At 31.9% G+C, this 22,502-nt stretch overlaps 1 protein-coding gene across 9 annotated transcripts; it reads left to right on the top strand.

Annotated features, from left to right (window-relative positions):
- Positions 1-399: 399 nt before the first annotated feature.
- HUWE1 (HECT, UBA and WWE domain containing E3 ubiquitin protein ligase 1) lies at positions 400-21,673 on the top strand. 9 transcript variants are annotated; one of them, XM_089170595.1, is made up of 52 exons: positions 400-749; positions 2,147-2,219; positions 2,605-2,823; positions 2,907-3,146; positions 3,243-3,305; positions 3,389-3,604; positions 3,684-3,955; positions 4,056-4,332; positions 4,456-5,097; positions 5,207-5,476; positions 5,570-6,079; positions 6,177-6,620; positions 6,697-6,813; positions 6,896-7,030; positions 7,114-7,400; positions 7,517-7,754; positions 7,839-7,961; positions 8,058-8,312; positions 8,661-8,981; positions 9,057-9,188; positions 9,297-9,545; positions 9,626-11,586; positions 11,720-11,861; positions 11,941-12,046; positions 12,170-12,466; positions 12,582-12,726; positions 12,796-12,937; positions 13,018-13,144; positions 13,226-13,375; positions 13,445-13,588; positions 13,703-13,894; positions 13,989-14,163; positions 14,271-14,456; positions 14,547-14,775; positions 14,868-15,045; positions 15,140-15,515; positions 15,604-15,780; positions 15,864-16,470; positions 16,568-16,743; positions 16,842-17,023; positions 17,143-17,241; positions 17,316-17,438; positions 18,292-18,419; positions 18,508-18,748; positions 18,828-19,103; positions 19,193-19,381; positions 19,469-19,656; positions 19,770-19,903; positions 20,031-20,196; positions 20,290-20,480; positions 20,570-20,675; positions 20,754-21,673. In XM_089170595.1, the coding sequence occupies exons 2-51, from the start codon at positions 2,175-2,177 to the stop codon at positions 20,670-20,672; spliced, it is 12,585 nt and encodes a 4,194-aa protein (XP_089026721.1). In that variant the 5' UTR covers positions 400-749; positions 2,147-2,174; the 3' UTR covers positions 20,673-20,675; positions 20,754-21,673. The 9 variants fall into 9 exon arrangements, with proteins under 9 accessions (XP_089026721.1, XP_015191131.1, XP_089026723.1 ...); XM_015335645.2 differs by having other exon boundaries at positions 401-749; positions 20,570-21,673; XM_089170597.1 differs by having other exon boundaries at positions 401-749; positions 17,343-17,438; positions 20,570-21,673.
- Positions 21,674-22,502: the final 829 nt, after the last annotated feature.

Here is a 22,502-nt window from a genome sequence, read left to right on the forward strand (position 1 = left end):
AAGAATGTGATCGTAGTTAAAGATTTCTTAGTATATCAATAATTCCCCACTCCGGAACTTGTTTTTCATTGGCTAAGGACTGCTCAAAAAAAGTGATCATTTGAATCTAATAAATTTTAAATCAATATTTATATTATTCAATAAAAAATTAAGAAAACGTTGAATAATAAAAATGATTAGATGAATTGAAAATAAGAGATATTTCATTTAGTCGAACACAAGAGAGATCTAATAAAAAAAATAATTTTTCGATTATTGAAATGTCCCTAGTTATTTATAGGGGAAAAATATGAAGTATATCGTACAGCGACTGTGTCTACGAAGAATGTTCCCGAAATAGCATATTCAACGTCTACGGTGGATGAACAAACCGTTATAGTTGACTAAAACACTCTTTGCACAGCTTAGCGGCGATTAGTCTGTGCTCAAAGGCACTTTGGAAGCTTGTGCGCGTGTGTACTGTTGTGATTGTATTAAGTATAAGATTTGTACGCCACGAGAGCTAGCGATTCTCCCCTCCTCCCAGTGCGGTGGTGTATTCAAGACGCAATAACACGTACAGTAATTTTTACAGAATACAGTGTAGTGTAGAAAAATAATCATTTTTTGTAGAACAAATTAAGATATTCTGTAAGTGTGAGAGAGGTTCGGGGAGGACGGGAACAAGAAACGGTTATCCTTCGTGGAATGCTTCAGTAAAATGGCGGTAATCGACAGTGCAATTGGTACTCAACGATAGAGGAAAATCGGTGCGTTCAAATTATCAACGACGTTTTCAACTTTATTTCATATATTATATATTATAACGATAGAGAAATACGATAATAAACTCATATAAATGACGTTGAGTCAAATGAACTTATCATCAAACTGAAACATTTATCCATCGAGGGTTTCTTTTTTCTGTTATAGTTAGTTTTTTTTCCGTTATTTCTCTCTTTCTATTTGCCTTTCTTCTTCTGCCATCTTCTTCTTCTTCTTCTCCACTCTTCTTTCTTCGTCGTTATTTCGAATTGAAGAGCAGTACGTCGTGAGAGAAAAAGGATAATAATATAAGAGAGGTGGTGGTAGTTGTGTGGTAATGTGGTGTGGTAGTGGTGGTAGTGGTAGTGGTAGTGGATGATCAGGTTAGCACCATAGGGTGCTTCAGGAGGAGGCCATTGGTTGCGGTGAAAATCTTCTTCCTCTACAGTCGTTACGAGCGCAATGCACGTGTCACATCATAATCTTTACAAGAACGTTGAAAGAGTTAATATAAACGAAAGAGATACGATACGAGTAGGAGTCGGTGTCATAGACGAGATTAAAAGTTAGGTGAGAGAAGACAACGTCCTCTGATTGTGTTGTTCATTCGTTATATTATTCCTCGTTGGAAAGATAGAGATAGAAATATAGTGTTAGAGGTCTAGAGAGAAGTGAAGAAAGAATAGAAAGAAGAACGAAGAAAGAAGATAGATAGATAAAGACAGACAGATATAAAGAGAGAAAGAGAGAGAGAGAGCACGAAAGAAAGATAAAAAGAGAGAACGAACGAGAGGGTACGTACACGAAGAAGGGGGTAGAAAAGAGAAAAGAGAGAGAGTACGAAATTGCTTTCCTTGTTGTCATGCGAGAGAACGTCGTTACGGTCTAAAACCAAATTTTTTATAATTGGCGTTTGTCAAACGTATGATAGTCCAAAGGATGATAGTTAGATGGTTCCACTGTTTATCTTATATTTTCGTATATTAGTTAGGTTATGACAATGTTACAGATGACTTTGCAAAATGTCACGGTTCGTGATTTTACGAATAAATATTTTCTTGATATTACGAAAAAATGTAGAAGATAGTATAAAAAAAAAAAAAGAATAAAACAAGATAAAAAATTAGTCATTGTTCGAATGTTTGCCTCAGTACCGTCTTATAACGCCAACAAGCATTTAGCGTTTTTTAAAATTATTATTATAGATATAGGTGAAAGTTTGTAATTAGAAATGATATTTTATGCATATTTGCATTTTGTTAGAAAAGTAATTTTAAGTGATTGAATTAATTTTTATTAACGTGGGAAATTAAATTATTAATTAAACATGGGAAAGAAGAACCTTATTTGATTCTTATATTTTTAATATTAAGATGTACAAATCTACTTTTCTTTATTTCAGATATTAGATTTTACAAAGATATACTAAAATGAAGATCGACAGAAGCAGATTGAAAAAGTGCACTTCGGAAGTTGTAAGTAAATTATATTTATTTAGAATCATCTATATTAACTTTAGTGTTAACTTCTGTAAGGAATAGAAGAGACTTGATTCTAAATAGTCTTTTATAATATCATGTAAATTATTTCGTAATATGATGAAAGCGATAAAAATTTATTTTTATAAAAAAGAGACAATTTTTTTAGCTGCCATAAAATATTGTCTGTGTGTATATGTATGTGCACATGTGTGTGCAGCACATTCGTATTTATTGGATAAAGAATCAATTATATAAATAGATGATGTAATAATACTTATTTATAAGATAATTTCTTTTTAAGTGAAAAGAAATTTAAAAAAGAATAGTTTAAACATGTGAAATGAAATGTATATTAATTTATTAATTTATTAATTTATAGCCAGCCGAGTGTCAAGCTCTCATAAGCAAATTACGTTCTTGCTCTCATGCGGAACTGTTAGAGGAGCTTAAACAAATTGATGCATGGACTTTTGGAAAGTGTGAACTATTTCATTGGATCGATGTCTTGGATCTTAGCGATAGTATTTTAGAGGAAGCTACGGCAAGAAGCTCAGATAATCCATGGGAATTGGCATGTGACTTGCCTCAAAATGCAGAGGTACAATCGATAATAGAAATATATAATGTATTTTCTTTTGTTATGATTACAAAAATAAATAATTAACACGTAATTTTTTGCAGGCAAAAGAATTACTTCTATGGGTTCTCCATTTTACTACTTTGCTAATTGAACATTCATTTTCACGGCATCTGTATAACAGTATGGAACATCTAATAACATTATTGTCAAGTTGTGATATGCATGTGGTTCTTGGCGTATTAAATCTTTTATATATGTTCAGTAAGCGCAGTAATTTTATTACTCGTCTAAATAATGACAAACGTCAAGCTCTTCTTAGTAGACTCAATCATCTAGCAGAGGTTATTATGATCAAGTTTTAATATATCAGAGAAATAATTTATAATTATAATAATGACGGTGATAATTACTTTAATATAATTTTCTTCAATTTATAGAGTTGGGGTGGTAAAGAAAATGGTTTTGGATTAGCAGCTTGTTGTAAGGAATACCCAGATAAGGTATAACATGAATTTCATGAATCTAATGAAAATAATAACATTACTTTCAGTATTTTTTAATGCTTTCCTGTTATTTTATTTAGCCATTTCCACCGAGTGCTACAACCTTACATTTTGAATTCTATGCTGAAAATCCAGCTGTAACAGAAAGTGCAATTACATCAAACAGTGTAAAAAAGATTGGTCAAACAAATTATGCAACATATATACATATAGAATCTGTAGATAAACTTGGTAAAACGCCAGCACAATTAATGAATGACTTATTGAAAGTTTATAATGTACCCCAGGATCGTCAGGTATATTTTGTTATTATCAGTAGTTACATGATATCACAGTTTATGATTTTCAAATAATTTATCTTATTATTATTTTCAGATGGCTCTATTGACACATGTTAGACTGGCCCATAGTTTCTCAGATTATCGTAGGCGTTTGCAGTGTGTTCAAGCTCGTCTTCAAGCATTATCTGTATTAGTATATAGTAATGCATTGCAAGAAAATGCACACAGTCTTTTACATGCTGGACTTCTTGAAGAATTAGTGGAATTACTTGAGTTGCCACACCCTCATCTTGTTGAAATTCGGGCTGCAGCATTACGTACCCTAACTAGTATTATACATTTAGATCGTAATCCACATTTTCCAAAGTATGTATTTATTTCATTAATATTTTCATAAAAACAAAAAATACACATTTGTATATTTTTACAAGTTATGCATATTTCATTTTCTTGTTTATTTTTACAGAAAACCTGGCTCAAGATTAAATATGATTATTGATGTGACTGGAGCCAGTTCATATCATGGCTTTTTACCGGTTCTTATTCGCACTTGCATAACAACATTAACATCATCGCAAGCAGATGGACAACCATTTCCATTGCCACTGGCAACAGCTTTATTCAGCTTTTTATTTCATCTTGCTAGTTATGAAGCAGGAGCAGAAGCTCTTGTCAGTTGTGGTATGATGGAAAGTCTTCTTAAAATAATCAATTGGCCAGGAAGTGAACTTGAACATATAACGGTATGTAAAATATAAAAATAACAATAATTTAAGTATTATTTACTTAAAATACTCTTCAAAGTGTTGTAATAAAAATCTTGTTTTAATTTTAAAAGTAAAGATTTTTAACATTTTTATTTACAGTTTGGTACTAGAGCTGTTCGTGTAATAGATTTGATTGCAAATATTGATATGCAAGGATTTCAAGCTCATGGTGGTTTGGGCAGTTTTATTAATCGCCTTGATATGGAAGTTAATGTATGCAGAAAAGAACAACCATTTGAAATAGAACCACAACTTTATGAAGAAAATCCACAAACTGTACAAGAAAGACCTATAGACAGAGAAGGAGAAACTTCTTCACGTCGGATAAATGATACATTTGAGGAACGTGATGAATCTCTAAATCCAATGGAAATTTCAGAAGATGAAAATATGAGTAATAAAGCAGATGAGAAAAATGAACAATTGCCCGATTATTCTGCTGCGAAGACTGGAAAGACTTGTTTATTACAACGTGCTGCACTTTTAAAATCTATGTTAAATTTTCTTAAAAAAGCTATTCAAGATGCAGCTTTCTCTGATAGTATTCGACATGTTATGGAAGGGACATTACCATCATCTTTGAGACATATTATAAGCAATTCTGAATATTATGGTCCTTCATTGTTTTTACTTGCTACCGATGTTGTAACAGTATATGTTTTCCAAGAACCATCATTACTCTCATCATTACAAGATAATGGTTTAACAGATGTTGTATTACATGCTCTTCTTATTAAAGAAGTAAGTGCTTCTTGTATTCATAAATGATTTTTATTTAATGTGATTAATGTAATGAAGTTATTCATCGAAATTTGTAAATACAAGTGTATAATGATCTTTTTATATTTAGGTACCAGCAACTAGAGAAGTGTTAGGATCATTGCCTAATGTATTCAGTGCACTTTGTTTGAATCAACGTGGTCTTGAGTCATTTGTCAAACGCCGTCCCTTTGAACGATTATTCAAAGTACTTCTCTCACCAGTTTATTTATCAGCTATGCGGAGGCGTAAAAGCGCCGATCCACTTGGTGATACAGCTTCTAATTTAGGTAATGCTATGGACGAATTAATGAGACATCAGCCAAGCTTAAAAGTTGATGCTATCTCTGCAATTATTAAGGTACATTATTGCTATTATCATATTATTATAATAAAGATAAATATATATTGTATAAATGATAATGCATTCATATAAAACATTTCATGTACATAGTTACTTGAAGAACTTTGTGTACTTGGTTGCGATCCACGATACATATGTTGGCGGGGTGTTAGTAAATCAGATAATTCTCCATCAAATTCTGGATGTGGAAATCGCCAATCTTCAGGCCAATCAGTTGGCGTTGGTGTTGGAGATTCAGCAGGTGGTAGTGGTGGAGGCGGAGGAAGTAGTAGTGACGAAGAAGAAGAAGATGAAGAAGAAGCTAGTACTAGCTCTCATCCTCAACGAGAAGAACAACCATCTCCATCTCCTGCACAACCTGGACCGCCACCTCAGCCAAGAGAAAAAACACCTATTGCTTTGGTCGATTATATTCAAAATGTTATGAAGTTTGTCGATGCTATATTGAGTAACAACTCAACGGATGATCATTGCAGAGAATTCGTTGCGCAAAAAGGACTAGTACCACTTCTTTCTATTCTAGGATTACCAAATTTACCCGTAGATTATCCTGTTGCTCAAGCAGCTCAGGCAGTAGCTTCAGTATGCAAAAGTATTTTGGTATGTTGAATAAAAAATACATTAAAATGTTAAAAATTAATAATTAATTATCAATAATTCAAATCTTTTATTTATAATTTGTCATTTTTATTTATAGAACTTGGCTCATGAACCTTTGGTTCTTAAAACTGGATTGTCACAATTAAATGAGGTTTTAAATCTATTAAAACCTCTTTGCAGTAACATGCAATCACCTGCTGGTTCTGTTTTATTACACGAATTGGCTTCAGCTCCAAATCTTGAAACTGCTTTCACAAGTGATACAGCTACTCCATTGTTACACGCTATGAACGCTGCTCATGGATATATTGTAATGTTTGTTCATGTTTGTCGAACAAGTCAAAGCGAGATTCGAAATTTATCTATGAATCATTGGGGATCTGACCTGGGTTTAACAGTTTTAAAAGGCTTATCTAAGTTGTATATGTCTCTAGTTTGGGAAAGTACTTTATTACTTGCATTATGCAGCGAAGATATTATACCGGCTGGTTGCGACTTTGGAAAAGAAGATATGGACAAATTAATACCACCTGAATTAAGAGTAAATTAAGAGTATACTTTGGATTATTTTACTTTGGTATATTAACAAACTTGTGACACTAATGTTATTATTTTAGACGGAGGGTGAAAGTTCTACATGGTCTGGTGCTGGATCTTCCACTGATATAGGCAGTAATGGAATGACAACTGCAATGGAAGCACTCAGCACTGATCCTCCACCTATACCCATGGAGGTAATTATAAATTGATGAATATAGAGCATAGCAAAAAAAAAACGTGGATATTATAACATTAAAATATTGGCAAAATTTATAGATCGATGATAAGCCAAGTACAAGTGCTGGAAGAACTTCACCTAATACTCATCAACTGAAATTCATTAAGCCATTATTAGGTGCATCATCGAGATTAGGCAGAGCACTCGCAGAATTATTTGGTCTACTTGTTAAGGTATTGTTTAATTAATCTTTTATAAATTTAATATATATTATAATTATATTAATATATATTACAATATCAACTTTTTCTTAAAGCTTTGCATGGGTTCACCTATAAGGCAAAGAAGAGGACAACAAATGCCTTTGACTCCTGCTCTTCCTTCCCAAGCAGCAAGAAGTGTAGCGACTGCTTTGAATTGTTTGTTAACACGTGGTCTGTCTTGGGAAATATTACCTCCATCGCCAATCCCTAAATTCCAATTGACCTTCTTAATATGTTCTGTGGGATTTACATCTCCGATGTTATTCGACGAAAAGAGGCATCCATATCATTTGATGCTTCAAAAGTTTGTCCATTTGGGTGGACAAAATGCGTTCTTCTTGTAAGTTTAATCAGTATGCTATAGGGACTTGTAGATTTTTAAATAAATGAAATGAATTTATAAATATAAATATAATAAAAATATTTAATAATATAATTTTCATTTTATAATTTCAGTACTTTCCAATGGGCATTGTCAGGAGGTACACAATTTCCATTAACTGAAGGATTAGAGCATCCTAATTTACCTGATGGGACTGGAGAGTTTTTAGATGCTTGGCTTATGCTTCTTGAGAAAATGGTGAATCCTAAAGCAATCTTAGATTCACCTCATGTAGTATCTTCTAAATGTACAGGAATGTATGATAGATATGAAGTGTTTGATCCAATAAAATATCTCACCGATATTCATAAGGTAATATTACTTAAGTTACTAACTACTTACACGTGTATTCGGTTTTCTTTGAGTTTTTATCGTGAAACGTTTGGTTTATTACAGAAAGCATTTAAAGCTGTGATGCTTATGTGGGGTAAAAAGCCATTAAAAAATTATGGAGCTCGTATGACCGAATCTATATTATCGATTTTGCGGCATATATTACGTGGTGAAAAAATAATTAAGGTAAATATTGTAAAATATTGAAAAAGATAATATCGATGATTGTGTTATATTTAAATAATAAAACGAATGATCTCAATAATTTAATAAAATCTTCAGGAACGATCTGAAAGAGAAAAAAATAACGAAAGTGTATCAGCTAGTGGTAGTGGTAGCACCAGTTCTGTTAGTAGGAGTGGAGCAATATCAGATAGACGAGATGAACCAGAAGCCGATGTTAACTTGGAACATTTGAGGCAATTGATGGATATGGGTTTTAGTAGAGCGCATTGCATTGAAGCTTTATTACATACAATGACTGTTGAACAAGCGACAGAATATTTACTTGCAAATCCTGCTACTTTGCGAAGACCTGTAAGATTTAGCATAACTTATTTGTTATGTATTAATTATGTATATAGAATTAAAAAGGAACAATTGTGTCTATAATTATAAAAGTGGTCTAAGTCAAAATTAAAAAAAAAATGAGTTTATTAGTTATTACGCACCACATTATTTTAAACTAAATAAATTCAATATAATTTTCACGATATTGTCAAAAATGAATCGTTAGATAATGTTTGTTTTTTCAATATTACATAGAATTCATATAATGTTCAAATAGAAATCTTTAAATATCTCGAAACAAGAGATAAATGACTTAGATCACTTTCATAATTATGGGCACAATTATATATGATAATTGTGTATGCTTGTAATTAGGATGCTCCATCGAGTGATCCAAACCGTGTCGTTACTATGGAGTTAGAATTAACTGAAGACGAAGATATATCACAAGTTCTTGCTATGGCATTCGCCGACACCGATACTTTAAAAACACCAGGACCTGAAGAATCTGACAACAGAGAGACAACATTAACAGAGAGCATAGATGAATTCACTCGTAATGCTTTAGCACAATGTCTTAATCTTTTGGATCTTATGCCTGATACAGTATATAGAATTTGTGATTTATTGGTAACCATCACTAAGCGAAATGGAGATGAGTGGCGAGATAACATGCTACGTCAATTAATACGAGAGGTAATGTATATATCTATTTAATGGTAAGGAATATTTATTTAAATAAATTTCTAATTAATATAATTAATTTGATAGATTGGTGATTTAGTCGATTATTTAATCGATATTATTAAAAGTCAGGATGAAAATGCTGGAACACTATTAGTAGAGTGTGACGAAGCAAATAAAGTATCAAGACGTATTTATCTCTATACATTATTTTTCGAGGTTGGTATATAAATATATTGAGAGAGAGAGAGAGATTTATCGACTTTTCTCTTGTTTACTTTCGTCTCCATTCTTTGTTTATTTTTTTTATTATTTAAATTATTATAGGGTACTTTCCAAGAAATGCGGGTTCCTTGTGCTCGAATTGTTGAGGAATGTGTCATGTTAGACAAACTTGTCAATCTACTTGTAATGAGTGAAGTGCCACTTACAGCGCATAAGAACAAGGTCGTAAAGGAAAATAAAGATGGAGCAATTACCGTAAAAACTCCTAAATGGCTTGCACCTTTATTATTGCTAATAGATCGTTTAGAAAAAGTTGGAACTCTCACAAAAAGAAAACAACTAATGCATAAGGTAGTTAGATGATACGATAAAATACAATAAAAAAAATCTATTTATTATATGGAAATATTTCTAATCAATTATTTCACTAGGTTACAAATTGCATGTGGAAATGGTTCGACTTAAGTACTGGAAAATGGACTCTTTATTCGCCAATGAATAATAGAATTATTAATGAGGCATATTGGGCTGGTGAGCCCAATGTGCGTATAACATGTAGCAGACGTCGTTACTTAATAACATTTTCATGCATGACTCAAGTAAATGAAGAAAGTGACAATAGAAGACCAATTACTATGGGTTTTAACTTCAACAGTGGTACAAATGAAGATGGCGGTTCTGGTTCTGATTCTAATATGGATACTGATGATAGTCCAGTCGAAGAAAAACGTAATACTGTTGTACAAGGTTTAGATCCTAGCATAATACCAAGTATCGTACGTGCGTGTGTAAAGTTATTAGCTATCCCAGTTGATCGCGATACGCTTCATGCCTTGATGAAAGTATGTTTGCGTTTAACGAGAGATTATAAGAATGCAGAAGTATTTGCACGAGAAGGTGGTGTCAAATTGCTTCTTGAAATGACTCAGTCTAGTACCTTCATCGGATGTATTAATCTTAGTACACTTCTTATAAGACATACATTAGAAGAACCTCGTATTTTACGTCTTGCTATGGAAAAGGTCATACGCACACGAACACAAAGTAATATTCCTCCTGCGTACAAAGAAATTTTGTTTATGACTCGTCAAATCAGCAGTGCGGTATGTCGGAATCCAGAAGTTTACAGAGAAGTTTGTGAAAATATTCTTAGGGTTGATATTAACGTATTAAAAAGGGATGACATTGATAGCAGACTAGTCGTCAAAGCCTTGCCTCCTACTCATTCTCCAGCATTACCAATGATAGAAGAAGTTTCTATTGGTGTTGTTCGCGATCTTTTGAATGCATTAATCAAACCGGTTCCTATATTACCCGATGATGGATCTGCAACGCCAACTGGAAGTCCTGAAAAAAAGACAACACATTCAACCACAGCAACTGGCAATGCATCTTCCTCATCTTCAAGACGTGATGTACTCAGAAATAATGCAATCTCTACGAACGATCCGCTTGATGATGACGATCAAGTATCACAAATAATACCTCTTAAAATGTATGCGGATGTGAGCAATAATGGTAAAGTTGAATCAGAAGAAGCGAAAAAGCCATTATTAGCCAAGTCTGCGATATTAAAGACATTAGCTGATGCTGTTAGATCTTATGGTTCAATAGTTAGTCTTATTACTGATCATGTATATAGAGCAGGTCAGAGTGAATTAGTTACTGAAGATACTACAGCTCTTGCATTTCTGCTTGATAAACTATTGCCAGTGTTGCCAGAAAATTCCAGTGATCGTCAATGTAATAATATGGCACGTACGCTAATAGCGGCAATAGCATCATGTAACCATTCACCGGATGTACAGACGACATTAGTAACCGAAGTAAAAGCGGCATTGACACGAACCTTAGCACTTCCAGAGAGTGCGGAAAAACATGCACAATTGCAATTATTAATTGGTTTGATTTCTACCATGATTGATAGTTGTCCGCTAACGCCACAGCTAAGAGCATCGTTAAAAATTCATCAATATAATAATGTTAATTATATTGTAAGAATTATGCTTAAGAAAGGTATCATTACCGACTTAGCTAAAATTCCACATAGTCTTGATCTTTCGAGCCCACATATGGCTGGTACTATTAATGCGGCTTTGAAACCTCTTGAAACGTTATCTCGTATAATTAATCAACCAATGCCAGGAGGTATTAATAAATTTACCAAGCCAAAAAATAGAACTGTTCATGAAGAACCGATCGGAGAACAAACCGGTACAACAACTTCAGAAACTACTCATGCTGTTGGCGAGGAAACCATCGAAGATGCGGAAAACACCGAGCATGATATTTCAGTAACAGCAGAAAGTTTAGAACCGACGTCCGAAAGTCACGTGCACGAAGAGGGAGATGAAGCTGCCTTGGAAGATATCATGGATCAACTTCTTGAAAGGTAATAATATATGATTTTATTCAAATATATGAGTAGTATTCAACTGAAAAATATATTTTATATATTTGTTATATGAATGACTAAGAAACCCAGATAATAAATCAATTGTTGTTCAATGCTTATAATCAAGCAGTGTGCTGTTTTCCAGAGATGGTTCTACTGTAGCAGAAGAACAATCATCCCGATCGCATAGACCAATGGATATTGATGATGAAAGTTTAGCGATGCGTGATGCGGAAGGAGATTTTGATCCAACACGTGACACCACCGTAAGAGTAACATCGCTTTTTTTTCTTTATCTTTATTATTTTATTTTTTCTACTATTTTTTAATAATTTAATATTATCTTTATAGGAAGATCTTATGAGCTCTGATTCAGATTCTGATAGTAATCAGTCGGATGACAATGAAGACGAAGTCCAAGACGACGAAGACGAAGAGGAAGAAGAGGAAGATGAAGGTAAGAAATACATTAATTATTGTTTGATACGTAAGGAAATATCTATAGTTTCGATATAATACAATAATTTGATCGATAATAAATTTAATATAAATCTAAATGACATTTTATTTATTTTTCTAGGCGAGGAAAATGAGGAAGAAGAAGAAGAGGAAGAAGAAGGTTCGTCAAATTATGAGGAAGATGGAATAGAATTGTATGAAGATGTTGGTGAAGGTAGTGGTGTCTTTCGTATGTTTCCCTCTGCAGAACGTGATGGTGGCAATGTTGTTATGATACAACATAATCTTGATAATCAAGATAATGTAAATGCTCTATCATCTACACCTATTTCAACTCGACCTGGTCTATCATGGAATACGAGTTTTCCTCTACCACTTGGTTTATTTGAAGAACCACCTTCGTTTTCTGAAGGCAATGGCGAGTTGAAATTCTATCTGAATTTAATCCGCTTAATGTTGTTTTTAATGTTAATTTAGTGTTTATCCTACGTGTATGTGTTTCATTACAAAAAATATATTTATTCTGATTTTAGGAATAAGTTCTCATCCAATATTAATAACTCAAGGTAGTTTTGATAGTGGAAATCCTAGAGCTCAACGAGTACTTCGACATCGTCGATATCAATATTTGCAACTATCTAATTCTCGTAATCCTAATCCTCCTGTAATATTACAAAGGTACTTTAATACTTCAGTAACCCTTCAACGAGCATTTAGAGTGTTGTTTAATTATTTTTATTTTAACAGACTTTTAGGTCCAACTTCACAGACTCTTCCTTTATCAGCTAGTCAAGTTTTAGCTTCTAGCTTTAGAGACACGCGTGTTGTTGTAATGGACAATGGCCTTGGTATATTTACAAATCAAGAAGAAGAACAAATTGACTTTGTAGTAAGATCAAACATATATTTGATAAATATAATATAAATATGATTGATTATCTTATTAATGACACAACAAATTAATTATAGGATCAATCAGGTTACTTATTTGGGCCAAGTTTAGCTGCGACCCTAAATAACATTCCTACTGCATTACACTGGTGGATTGAAGAAAGTAAATTATTAGATGGAGATTCTCAGCCGGATTGTTGTGTTGGTGAGAATCTATTAAAATATGAAAATTCATATATAAATTTGTAATACGTGTTTCATAATATTTTTTTTTCCATGGAAAAAGGTGTTGTACATAAAATGATACCTAGTCTTGAGAAACATAGAAATGCTGAATTAGCTGAAAGAAAAGAAAAACGTAAGAAGCAGCATGGTTCAGAAAAGGAAAATGAGAGAGATGGCAAGGAAGAAAAGGAAAGTGCAAAGAACACCGAATGTAAGTAAAATAGAATGAATAACGTTTTCTCTTAAAATACATAAATAGATAATGATTTCGTATCTTCAGCTGGCCCGTCAACAACAATTCCAACAGAAGAACAAAGAAGCTTGGCATCAACGTCTCAAAGGGATGACACAATACTCGTTACAGCTACAGAAGCTACTGTTGAAACTAGAAGACAGGAATGCATACCTGATGAAGATATTATTGGTAAGTATAAAAGCACATATCGCGTATTATATGTAAAATAATATTACTGTGTATTTATAGTTAACATTGAGCATTTGTATCATTTAATAAATGTTTAATATTATACATATTTAGATGTAACTGGAGAAATGGAAGTTACGGTCCAGGATGATGAAGAAAGACCACGACCTCCTCCACCACCAGAAGAACAAACTACAGAAACTAGAGACCCACGTAATACTACTAATTGGAATCCTACATTAGAGCTTGCTGAAAGTATCGTTGATTCTGTTCTTGCTCCTTGTGCTTCTGAAGTTTCGAGACTAAGTAAATATATTATGTTCATTGTTAGTTTGTAATATGAAATATTTATAGTTAATCTTGATTGACAATTTTATTAATATATTATTTTATCGAATAGGACAATCGGAAAATCCTACCGAAGCATCTAATGAAATGCCAGAGTGTACACCTACTCCGGTATTAATAAATTTTAATCAAGAAGGTAATGAAGATCTTTCAAGAGAGAGCAGTGATTCGGCTGATTGGATCAGACGTCTGTTAACTGATGATACCCCATCCGCTGTAGAGCGAAAGTAAGTAGAATTAAAGATTGATATTATATTATATTTATTTTGTATATTATCTTTGATCATATATATATGTATTTTCTTTTTAAAAACGTTCTTGATTTATTATCTAGTGCAAATATCGTCAGCCAAGATCCAACGTCTTCTACATCAGAAAGCACACATCCAGAAACATCAAGTCAACAACAACAATCACAACAACCATCGCAAGAACAGCAGTTGCCAGATGGTGTGGATCCATCCTTCTTAGCTGCCTTACCAGAAGATATGCGTGATGAAGTAATAGCAGAACAATTGAGGTAGGTTAAAATTATTGATTTATTAATTACACGAATATCATTAATTAAATATAAATAGTAGTATCGTATATAATTTACTTTATTATGCAGATTACAGCGCATAAGACAACGCGCTCAAGCTTCAGCAGCTGAAGAACTCGCAGGACCAGTTGAAGTAAATCCTGAATTTTTAGCTGCCCTACCACCAGCCATTCAAGAAGAAGTTCTTGCTCAACAAAGGTTGGAACAACAAAGACATGCAGCTGCATCAGCAAATCCGGAAGATCCTGTCGATGCTGCAGCATTCTTTCAAAATTTACAACCTTCCTTACGACAAGCAGTTAGTAAATTTATTACCATTTGATTAATTTTTTTTTAAATTAGAAAATGATCGCTATATCATTGTTTTTTATTTTGTTTATTCTCTTATAGATCCTTACGGATATGGAAGAATCGCAAATATCTGTTCTACCTCCAGATTTAGCTCAAGAGGCACAAAATTTGCGTAGAGAATGGGAAGCTCGTAATCGACATATGATGCAGGAGAGATTTCTTAGTCATGTCAGTCAAGGGAATACTTTATCGAGCATATTGAGAAGTTCCAGTGGAGGTAATTATCATACGTTATTATATTATTCAAATGAATCTATTACAGATTTAAAGAAATAAAATTTTATTTAATTAATATAATATATTTTGAATAGGTAGAGGAGGTGGTGCACGATATGCCATTCATGCAGTACCACAGAGAGCTCAATGGGGATCATGGAATCCTCGAGGAGATACTGCTATTGCACATCAAGGAGCAGGATTACGTTTAAGAGGAAGGCAATTACTTGATCACGAATCGATGGCATGTTTGTTGGTCTTGCTATTTGTCGATGAACCTAAAATTAATACACTCAGACTTCACAGAGTGATAAGAAATCTTTGTTATCATGGCAGTACAAGAGAATGGGTAGTTAAAGCCTTACTTAGTATCATGGAGAGAAGTAATGACGAATCTAGAGATATACTTACAGATTTTAGTGGAAAATTCAAAAGAAAAAGTTTGCTTCCTACCACTACTTCAGACTATTGGTAAAGAAATGAATTTTTTTCTTTTCATATCAGGCACATGTATTCCATAAAAGTATATGAAACAGAGTGAGAATGTTATTGTTTTCAGGTATCCTAAAGTATTTGAACAAAGAAATAACACACAGTCCTGGTTAAATATTAGTATGGATGCTGCATTGGGTTGTAGGGCAAATGTATTTCATATTATTAGACATGGTGGTAAAAAGTCTGAAAGGCAAGGTAGTATAATAGCTATTCATCCACAAGCTGCACCAACAGTTTGTAGGTCAGTATATCAAACATTATATACCTTTTATATTTATTTTAATGAAATATATTTCTTTTTAATTTTATTATTTTATTTTCTAGACATACCTTAGAACTTTTAATCTCTTTAGCAAAAAGTTTCCCAGGATATTTTGTGCCAATCAAATCAAAGGAATCTGAAGATAAAGAAAAAGATCTTGCTAATATTAAAGATGAAAGTATTTCGAAATCTAAGTCTGCATCAAAAGTAGGAAAAAGCGATATTCCTGATTTTTGGGATATGCTGTTAAAACTAGACTCTTGTGCTTCTAAGAAAGGAAAATCTGTTGCAAGAACTCACTCAACTTCTAACTTGGGTATGGACTTGGAACATACAATGACAACGTTTGAAGCATCTCCATTTGGTCAATTAATTTCAATGCTAAATTGGTCGGTTATTAAACGAAGCAGTCAATTAACTGACAAACTATTGCGACTTCTTTCTTTGATCTCCATTGGATTGACAGAAGTTAATCTATATCGTCGACAAGAAGGTAATAAAAATAAAAAAACTGAATTGAGTAAAGAACAGAGTGTCGCTGCACCAGAAGGACATTTGAGATTGGCTGTACAAGTATTAACTAGTAAAAGTTGTTCCGAAGAAGGCCTGGAAGATGCTACAGCATTATTGCTTAATTTATCGCACTGTCCAGACCCAACTAGACAATTGGTATAGTATTATTAAATTATTATATATTATACATGATTATTTATGAGAAATTATGTTCTCCTAATTTACCTTTTTATTTTCCATTATTTTCGAATAGATTCTCAATTTACTCTTAGAAGGAGCAATGGAATTGGCAAATATGGTCTGTGAACACATTAATGATTTAATGACAGAACTTAAAGTTTTAAATCGCGAACTGAGCAGAAGAAATTCTATCGAAGAACAACCATCGACTAGTTCTGGTGGAGGTGGACGTGGAATTCTTTTAGACAGGTAAATAACTTTTTTTCACAATTAATTAAATTATTAATTTTCATTTCCTATATATCTCGAAGATTAAAATTTGTAATATTTATTTTATTTATTTTAAGATTTACCAATGAAAATGTGATTGTAACGGCGCCAAGTAAAGTTAAAGCTGGAAGCGATCTCCAATTACCATCGATGGCTGCTCTTGTCAGTAAGACCTCTAGTCAGGCATTCTTTTTAAGAATACTTAAAGTAATTGTACAGATAAGGGAATCTGTGCGTCTAGCAAGTACAAAGAAAGCAGGTATAAATTTAATATATAATTATATTAAATTATAGCAATTTATAATTTTTAAAAATTTGTATCTTGTTAAAAGTATATTTTTTAAAGTATATTTTTCTTCTTTTATTTCCTATATTAAGCAAATCAAGCAGCAGCTGCTACAGCAGCAACATCATCAACATCATCTACTAGTGCTCCTACAACGGATGCGACAACTTCCAGTCAAAATCAAGGAACAGGTGATATATTATATCAACTTGTAGTTATATTACTTAGATTTCATTATTATTACTCTATTATTGTTTAGTATTAGATCATACTTTATCATGCCATGTTTCAGCAGATGATAATTCTTGTGCAGATGTTCCTATGGACACGGTGCAAAGTAGTAATGCTGTTAATTCGGAGCATAACAAGACAGTTCCTCCACGTACTGGTAAGTTCAATAAAATTGTAATACATACGCAAGTATTGACGAATGGAAATGTATGTATATTAGGGTGGGTCAAAAAAATGACTTATTTTTTTTTGTTTCAAGTGCCACGCAAAAATGGGTTCCTAGACACCTTAAAAGAATTCTCACCCAATATGAGCTCTTAATTTTAATAGGAAGATCTTCCGCATCGCAGTTTTTTATTTTTTTTTTCAGTCCAATAGATTAAAATTCATACCTCATTATTAATTTTATGTCATTTTTTCACATGTAGCCGAGGAAATTAAAGGATTAATTTGTGGATTAATGTAATTGGAAATCAAAGGACTAAAATCAGTACACATGAAAGTTTGATGATGAATATCTTTTGAACGCTTAATTTAATCACCAAAACATAAGACACCATTTTTATAGAGCAGTTAATTTCCTACAAAAATTTGTATTGTGCACTTTTTAATAGTCATTTATTGTCGAGTTATAAAATTCATAAGCAAAAATGAGATTTGTCTAAAAATCATCAAATTTAAATCTTCAATATCATTCAAATGGTGAGGTTTACGGAAAAAGTATAAGATACCTTTTTTGTAGAGCATTAAATTTCCCACAAAATTCGTCTTTAACATTTTTCTGTACAATCAATAAATAATGAGGTATGAATTTTAATCTATTGGACTGAAAAAAAAAATAAAAAACTGCGATGCGGAGGATCTTCCTATTAAAATTAAGAGCTCATATTGGGTGAGAATTCTTTTAAGGTGTCTAGGTAGGAACCCATTTTTGCGTGGCACTTGAAAAAAAAAAAAAGTCATTTTTTTGACCCACCCTAATGTATATATATATTTAATTTCTATTACAGATGATGAAAAGTCACCACTACCACATTTAAGTGAAAGTTTGGTGTTGGATCATCTATGGGAAACGCTTAGTGCTTGTTTATTAGAATTGGAATATACTCCAGACCATCATGCCGTCCTTGTTTTACAGGTAATATTCCAGATATCGAATTAAAAAATCAAATTTAGTTAAGTTAGAACATTTAAAAAGATATGATTCTTTCATATTTTATTTACAGCCTGCTGTAGAAGCATTTTTCTTAGTCCACTCATCATCTACTACATCGTCACGTGACCGACATCGCAATACTACTACAGAAAATCGCGAGGTCGTACCAGACTTAGCACCAGTTTCACCTATATATTCTGATAATGAAGGTACTACTTCTCAAGCGGAGACTGGTCCTACTACTTGGGATACAACTATTACAACACAAAAGACTCTACCCCCGGATCAACTTAAATTCTTGAAATTTGCTGGTATGATTTTTATGACAAATTTTGGTTTTTTTATTTTCTATTTTCTATTATATTAAAATGTTATATTATATTATTTTAGAAACGCACAGAACAGTACTCAATCAAATTCTACGACAAACAACTACGCATTTAGCCGATGGTCCATTTTCTGTATTAGTTGATCATACAAGAGTATTAGATTTTGATGTCAAACGTAGATATTTCAGAACAGAATTAGAACGAATGGATGAAGGTATTCGTAGAGAAGAACTTGCAGTCCATGTACGTAGAAGTCATGTATTCGAAGACTCGTTTAGAGAGCTCCACAGAAGAAATGCAGATGAATGGAAGAATCGTTTTTACATCGTTTTTGAAGGTAAATTAATATTTTTATTATTATATATCAAGGGATTAAAGAATGTATTGAAATCATAAAGGTGTAACTTACATATTAATTTGTTAAAGGCGAGGAAGGACAAGATGCAGGTGGTTTATTGAGAGAATGGTACGTCATTATTTCAAGAGAAATTTTCAATCCCATGTATGCTCTCTTCACTGTTAGCCCTGGAGATCGGGTTACATATATGATCAATTCATCTTCTCATTGTAATCCAAATCATTTGTGTTATTATAAATTTGTTGGACGGGTTATCGGTAAGTTATGACTGTTTTATCATTCGTCTATATATTATATTTATAATTGCAGGAAAGTAACGAAGTCTTTTTCTTTTCTTTTTACAGCTAAAGCTATTTACGATAATAAATTATTGGAATGTTACTTTACACGTAGTTTTTACAAACATATACTTGGAATTCTTGTAAAACATACAGATATGGAAAGCGAAGATTATAGTTTTTACAAAGGACTTGTTTATCTTACCGAACACACTATTGCTGATCTTGGTTATGAATTAACATTTTCAACAGAAGTAAATAAATTCATATTTATCATTTAAGTTATATCAATTTATATAAATACATATTATTTTAAAAATGTATATTAAACTTGAAAAATGTATATTAAACTTGAAAATGTTCTCAGGTAAATGAATTTGGTGTTAACGATGTTCGAGATTTAATACCAAATGGTCGTAACATAGTAGTTACAGAGGAAACAAAACTTGAATATATTAGGCTAGTATGTCAGATGAAAATGACTAGAGCAATTCGTAAACAGTGAGTATTATTATAAATACAATTATTTTTGTTAATTACTTAGGCACAGCTGAATGTTATAATTTGCTTACTATTATATTATATTATATTATATTTTATTTTATTTTCTTTTCTTTTATTTTTATAGATTAACTGCGTTCCTGGAAGGCTTTTATGATATTATACCGAAGAGACTGATTTCCATATTTAATGAACAGGAACTGGAATTATTAATCAGTGGATTGCCTAATGTAGATATCGAAGATTTAAAAGCAAACACTGAATACCATAAATACAGTGCCACGTCCCTGCAGGTATATAATTAATATTCATGTTTATGTTTGATTAGTTTGTATATTTATTACAGCTCATGAATGTGTTTTAATTTAATATTTTGCGTTTAATAGATCCAATGGTTTTGGCGTGCGTTACGAGGATTCGATCAAGCCGATAGAGCTAAATTTTTACAGTTTGTTACTGGAACTTCTAAAGTACCTTTACAAGGTTTTGCTGCATTAGAAGGAATGAATGGTGTACAAAAGTTCCAAATTCATCGGGAGGACAGATCAACGGATAGATTACCATCTGCTCATACATGGTTAGTATTCGAATATGCAATCATGTAATTTAAAAAAAAAATAAGTCGTTTATTTAATTATTTATCAATAAATGATATTTTAATTATAGTTTCAATCAATTGGATTTGCCTGTATATGAGACATACGACAAATTACGCACGAATTTACTCAAGGCGATTCACGAATGCAGCGAAGGATTTGGATTTGCATAAAGTGTAATTTGAATACTGTTTTTACATATTATAAAACTTCATCGTAAATGTTTTGCCCTGCCTATCTATGATATATTATAGAACACAGCCCTTATAATTATTGGCTTATTATTCAAAATCGGAGATATCCTAAGCAGTCATGCTTTATCTTCGTTCAAGATCTACTGATGATGATGGAGACGTATATAAATCAACGTATACATAATATTATAAAAGGTACACACGTATGTATATACGTATAATTATCACGATGTAATTATTGAGAATTATTTTCAATTATATATCCACTCTTGAAGTTGATTTCGTTTGAGATAAAGGATCTTGAAGAAGATGCTGAGCTTTACAATAATTTTCAAACAAACAAACAAACAACAACAAAAAAAGATAAATAAAAACGTAATATAGGAAATTTAATTAAGTTATATATGGGTAAGATTAATGTAAGATTCATATTTAAGTAGTAAGAAGTTCAATTTCTCATAAGAAAATACATAGGGTGTAAAATGTAATATATTGCACTTCAACTAATTGGCGATACGTTGTAACCGGTTCGATAGTTTATATGGAAATACCATGGATATCGCTGTTGAGAAAATGTAGTGTTTAAAAGAGAAATGCTGTCAGAGAGGGAGAGAGAGGGAGAGAATGAGAAAGAGAGAGCGAGAGACAGAGAGAAAGAAAGATGCATGTAAGCAAGTAAGAAATGTGTGCGAATGAGTGCGTGAATTTGCAAATAAGGGAGCGAATGTTCCAAAATCGAATGGGAATTATTGATGGAAACGATGAGCCTAACTACAAGATTTCATAATAAAAAAAATGCTGTTCTGCCCCATGTAATGTATGGTTGTACACTATTAGTATTAATAATTATAACTAACTTTTAACTAATAGTAATGATCGCTAATTAATATCATTTTAATATTAATCATTCGAAATGTGATGTTAAAATCGTGTAATTTTTTTCTTGAAATCTAACGAAATAAAGTTTACAGTTGAACAGACATTAATTTGTAAACACATCGAAAAGACAATATCAATAGTACGCGCAAAAAAGAATTCAATTCACAGTTATATTATTATTATTATTATCATCATTATTATTATTATTATTATTGTTATCATTATTATTATCATTATTATTATTATTATTATCATTATCATTATTATTATTCGACTCCTTCATTGGATATTGTCAGAGAAAATTACTGCTATTAGAAAACATAGAATAAATTGAACATTGTATTTCTTCTAAAAATAATTGTATTTTTTACTGTTTAGGATAACTTTTCTAATTACGTTCCTCTTATTACGCGAGAGCTTCTAATTAAACAAACACATTTATTATTCTTTTGCGCAATTAATTTCAATGATAATAATTAATTTATTAATTCGTTCAAATGTCGTTTTTCCAATTTGTATAATAAATGCAAATATTATATTTTCGTTAGATTAAACAATATAATTTAAAAAAAAAAATATAAAAAAGACGGCCATTATGCTTTCATCAGTGATTTATATTCAATAATATTATATTTATATATATATATGTACTCATTCGTTACTTTTTGTTAATTAAGATCTTTACAGAAGTATGTCATAGATTTTTTGTTTCAATTAGATTGAAAATATGATTAGGTAATAATCTAAATTTAATTAAGAGAAATCCTTGAAATAATTCTCTCCAAGACCAACAAAAATTGAACCTGCATTTCAACAGCAATGGTGATATCTCAACAACAAATGTTTCATTTACTCAACAGAGAAAAAACTTGAAAACCATTCCAATTACGAAGGTCGTTCGTGTTTTTACTTATTTTTTGCTATTCTTTA

The sequence above is a fragment of the Polistes dominula genome, unplaced genomic scaffold (genome assembly GCF_049000335.1).
Source record: "Polistes dominula isolate Pdom_NZ unplaced genomic scaffold, Pdom_raw_medaka contig_79, whole genome shotgun sequence".
NCBI lineage: Eukaryota > Metazoa > Arthropoda > Insecta > Hymenoptera > Vespidae > Polistes > Polistes dominula.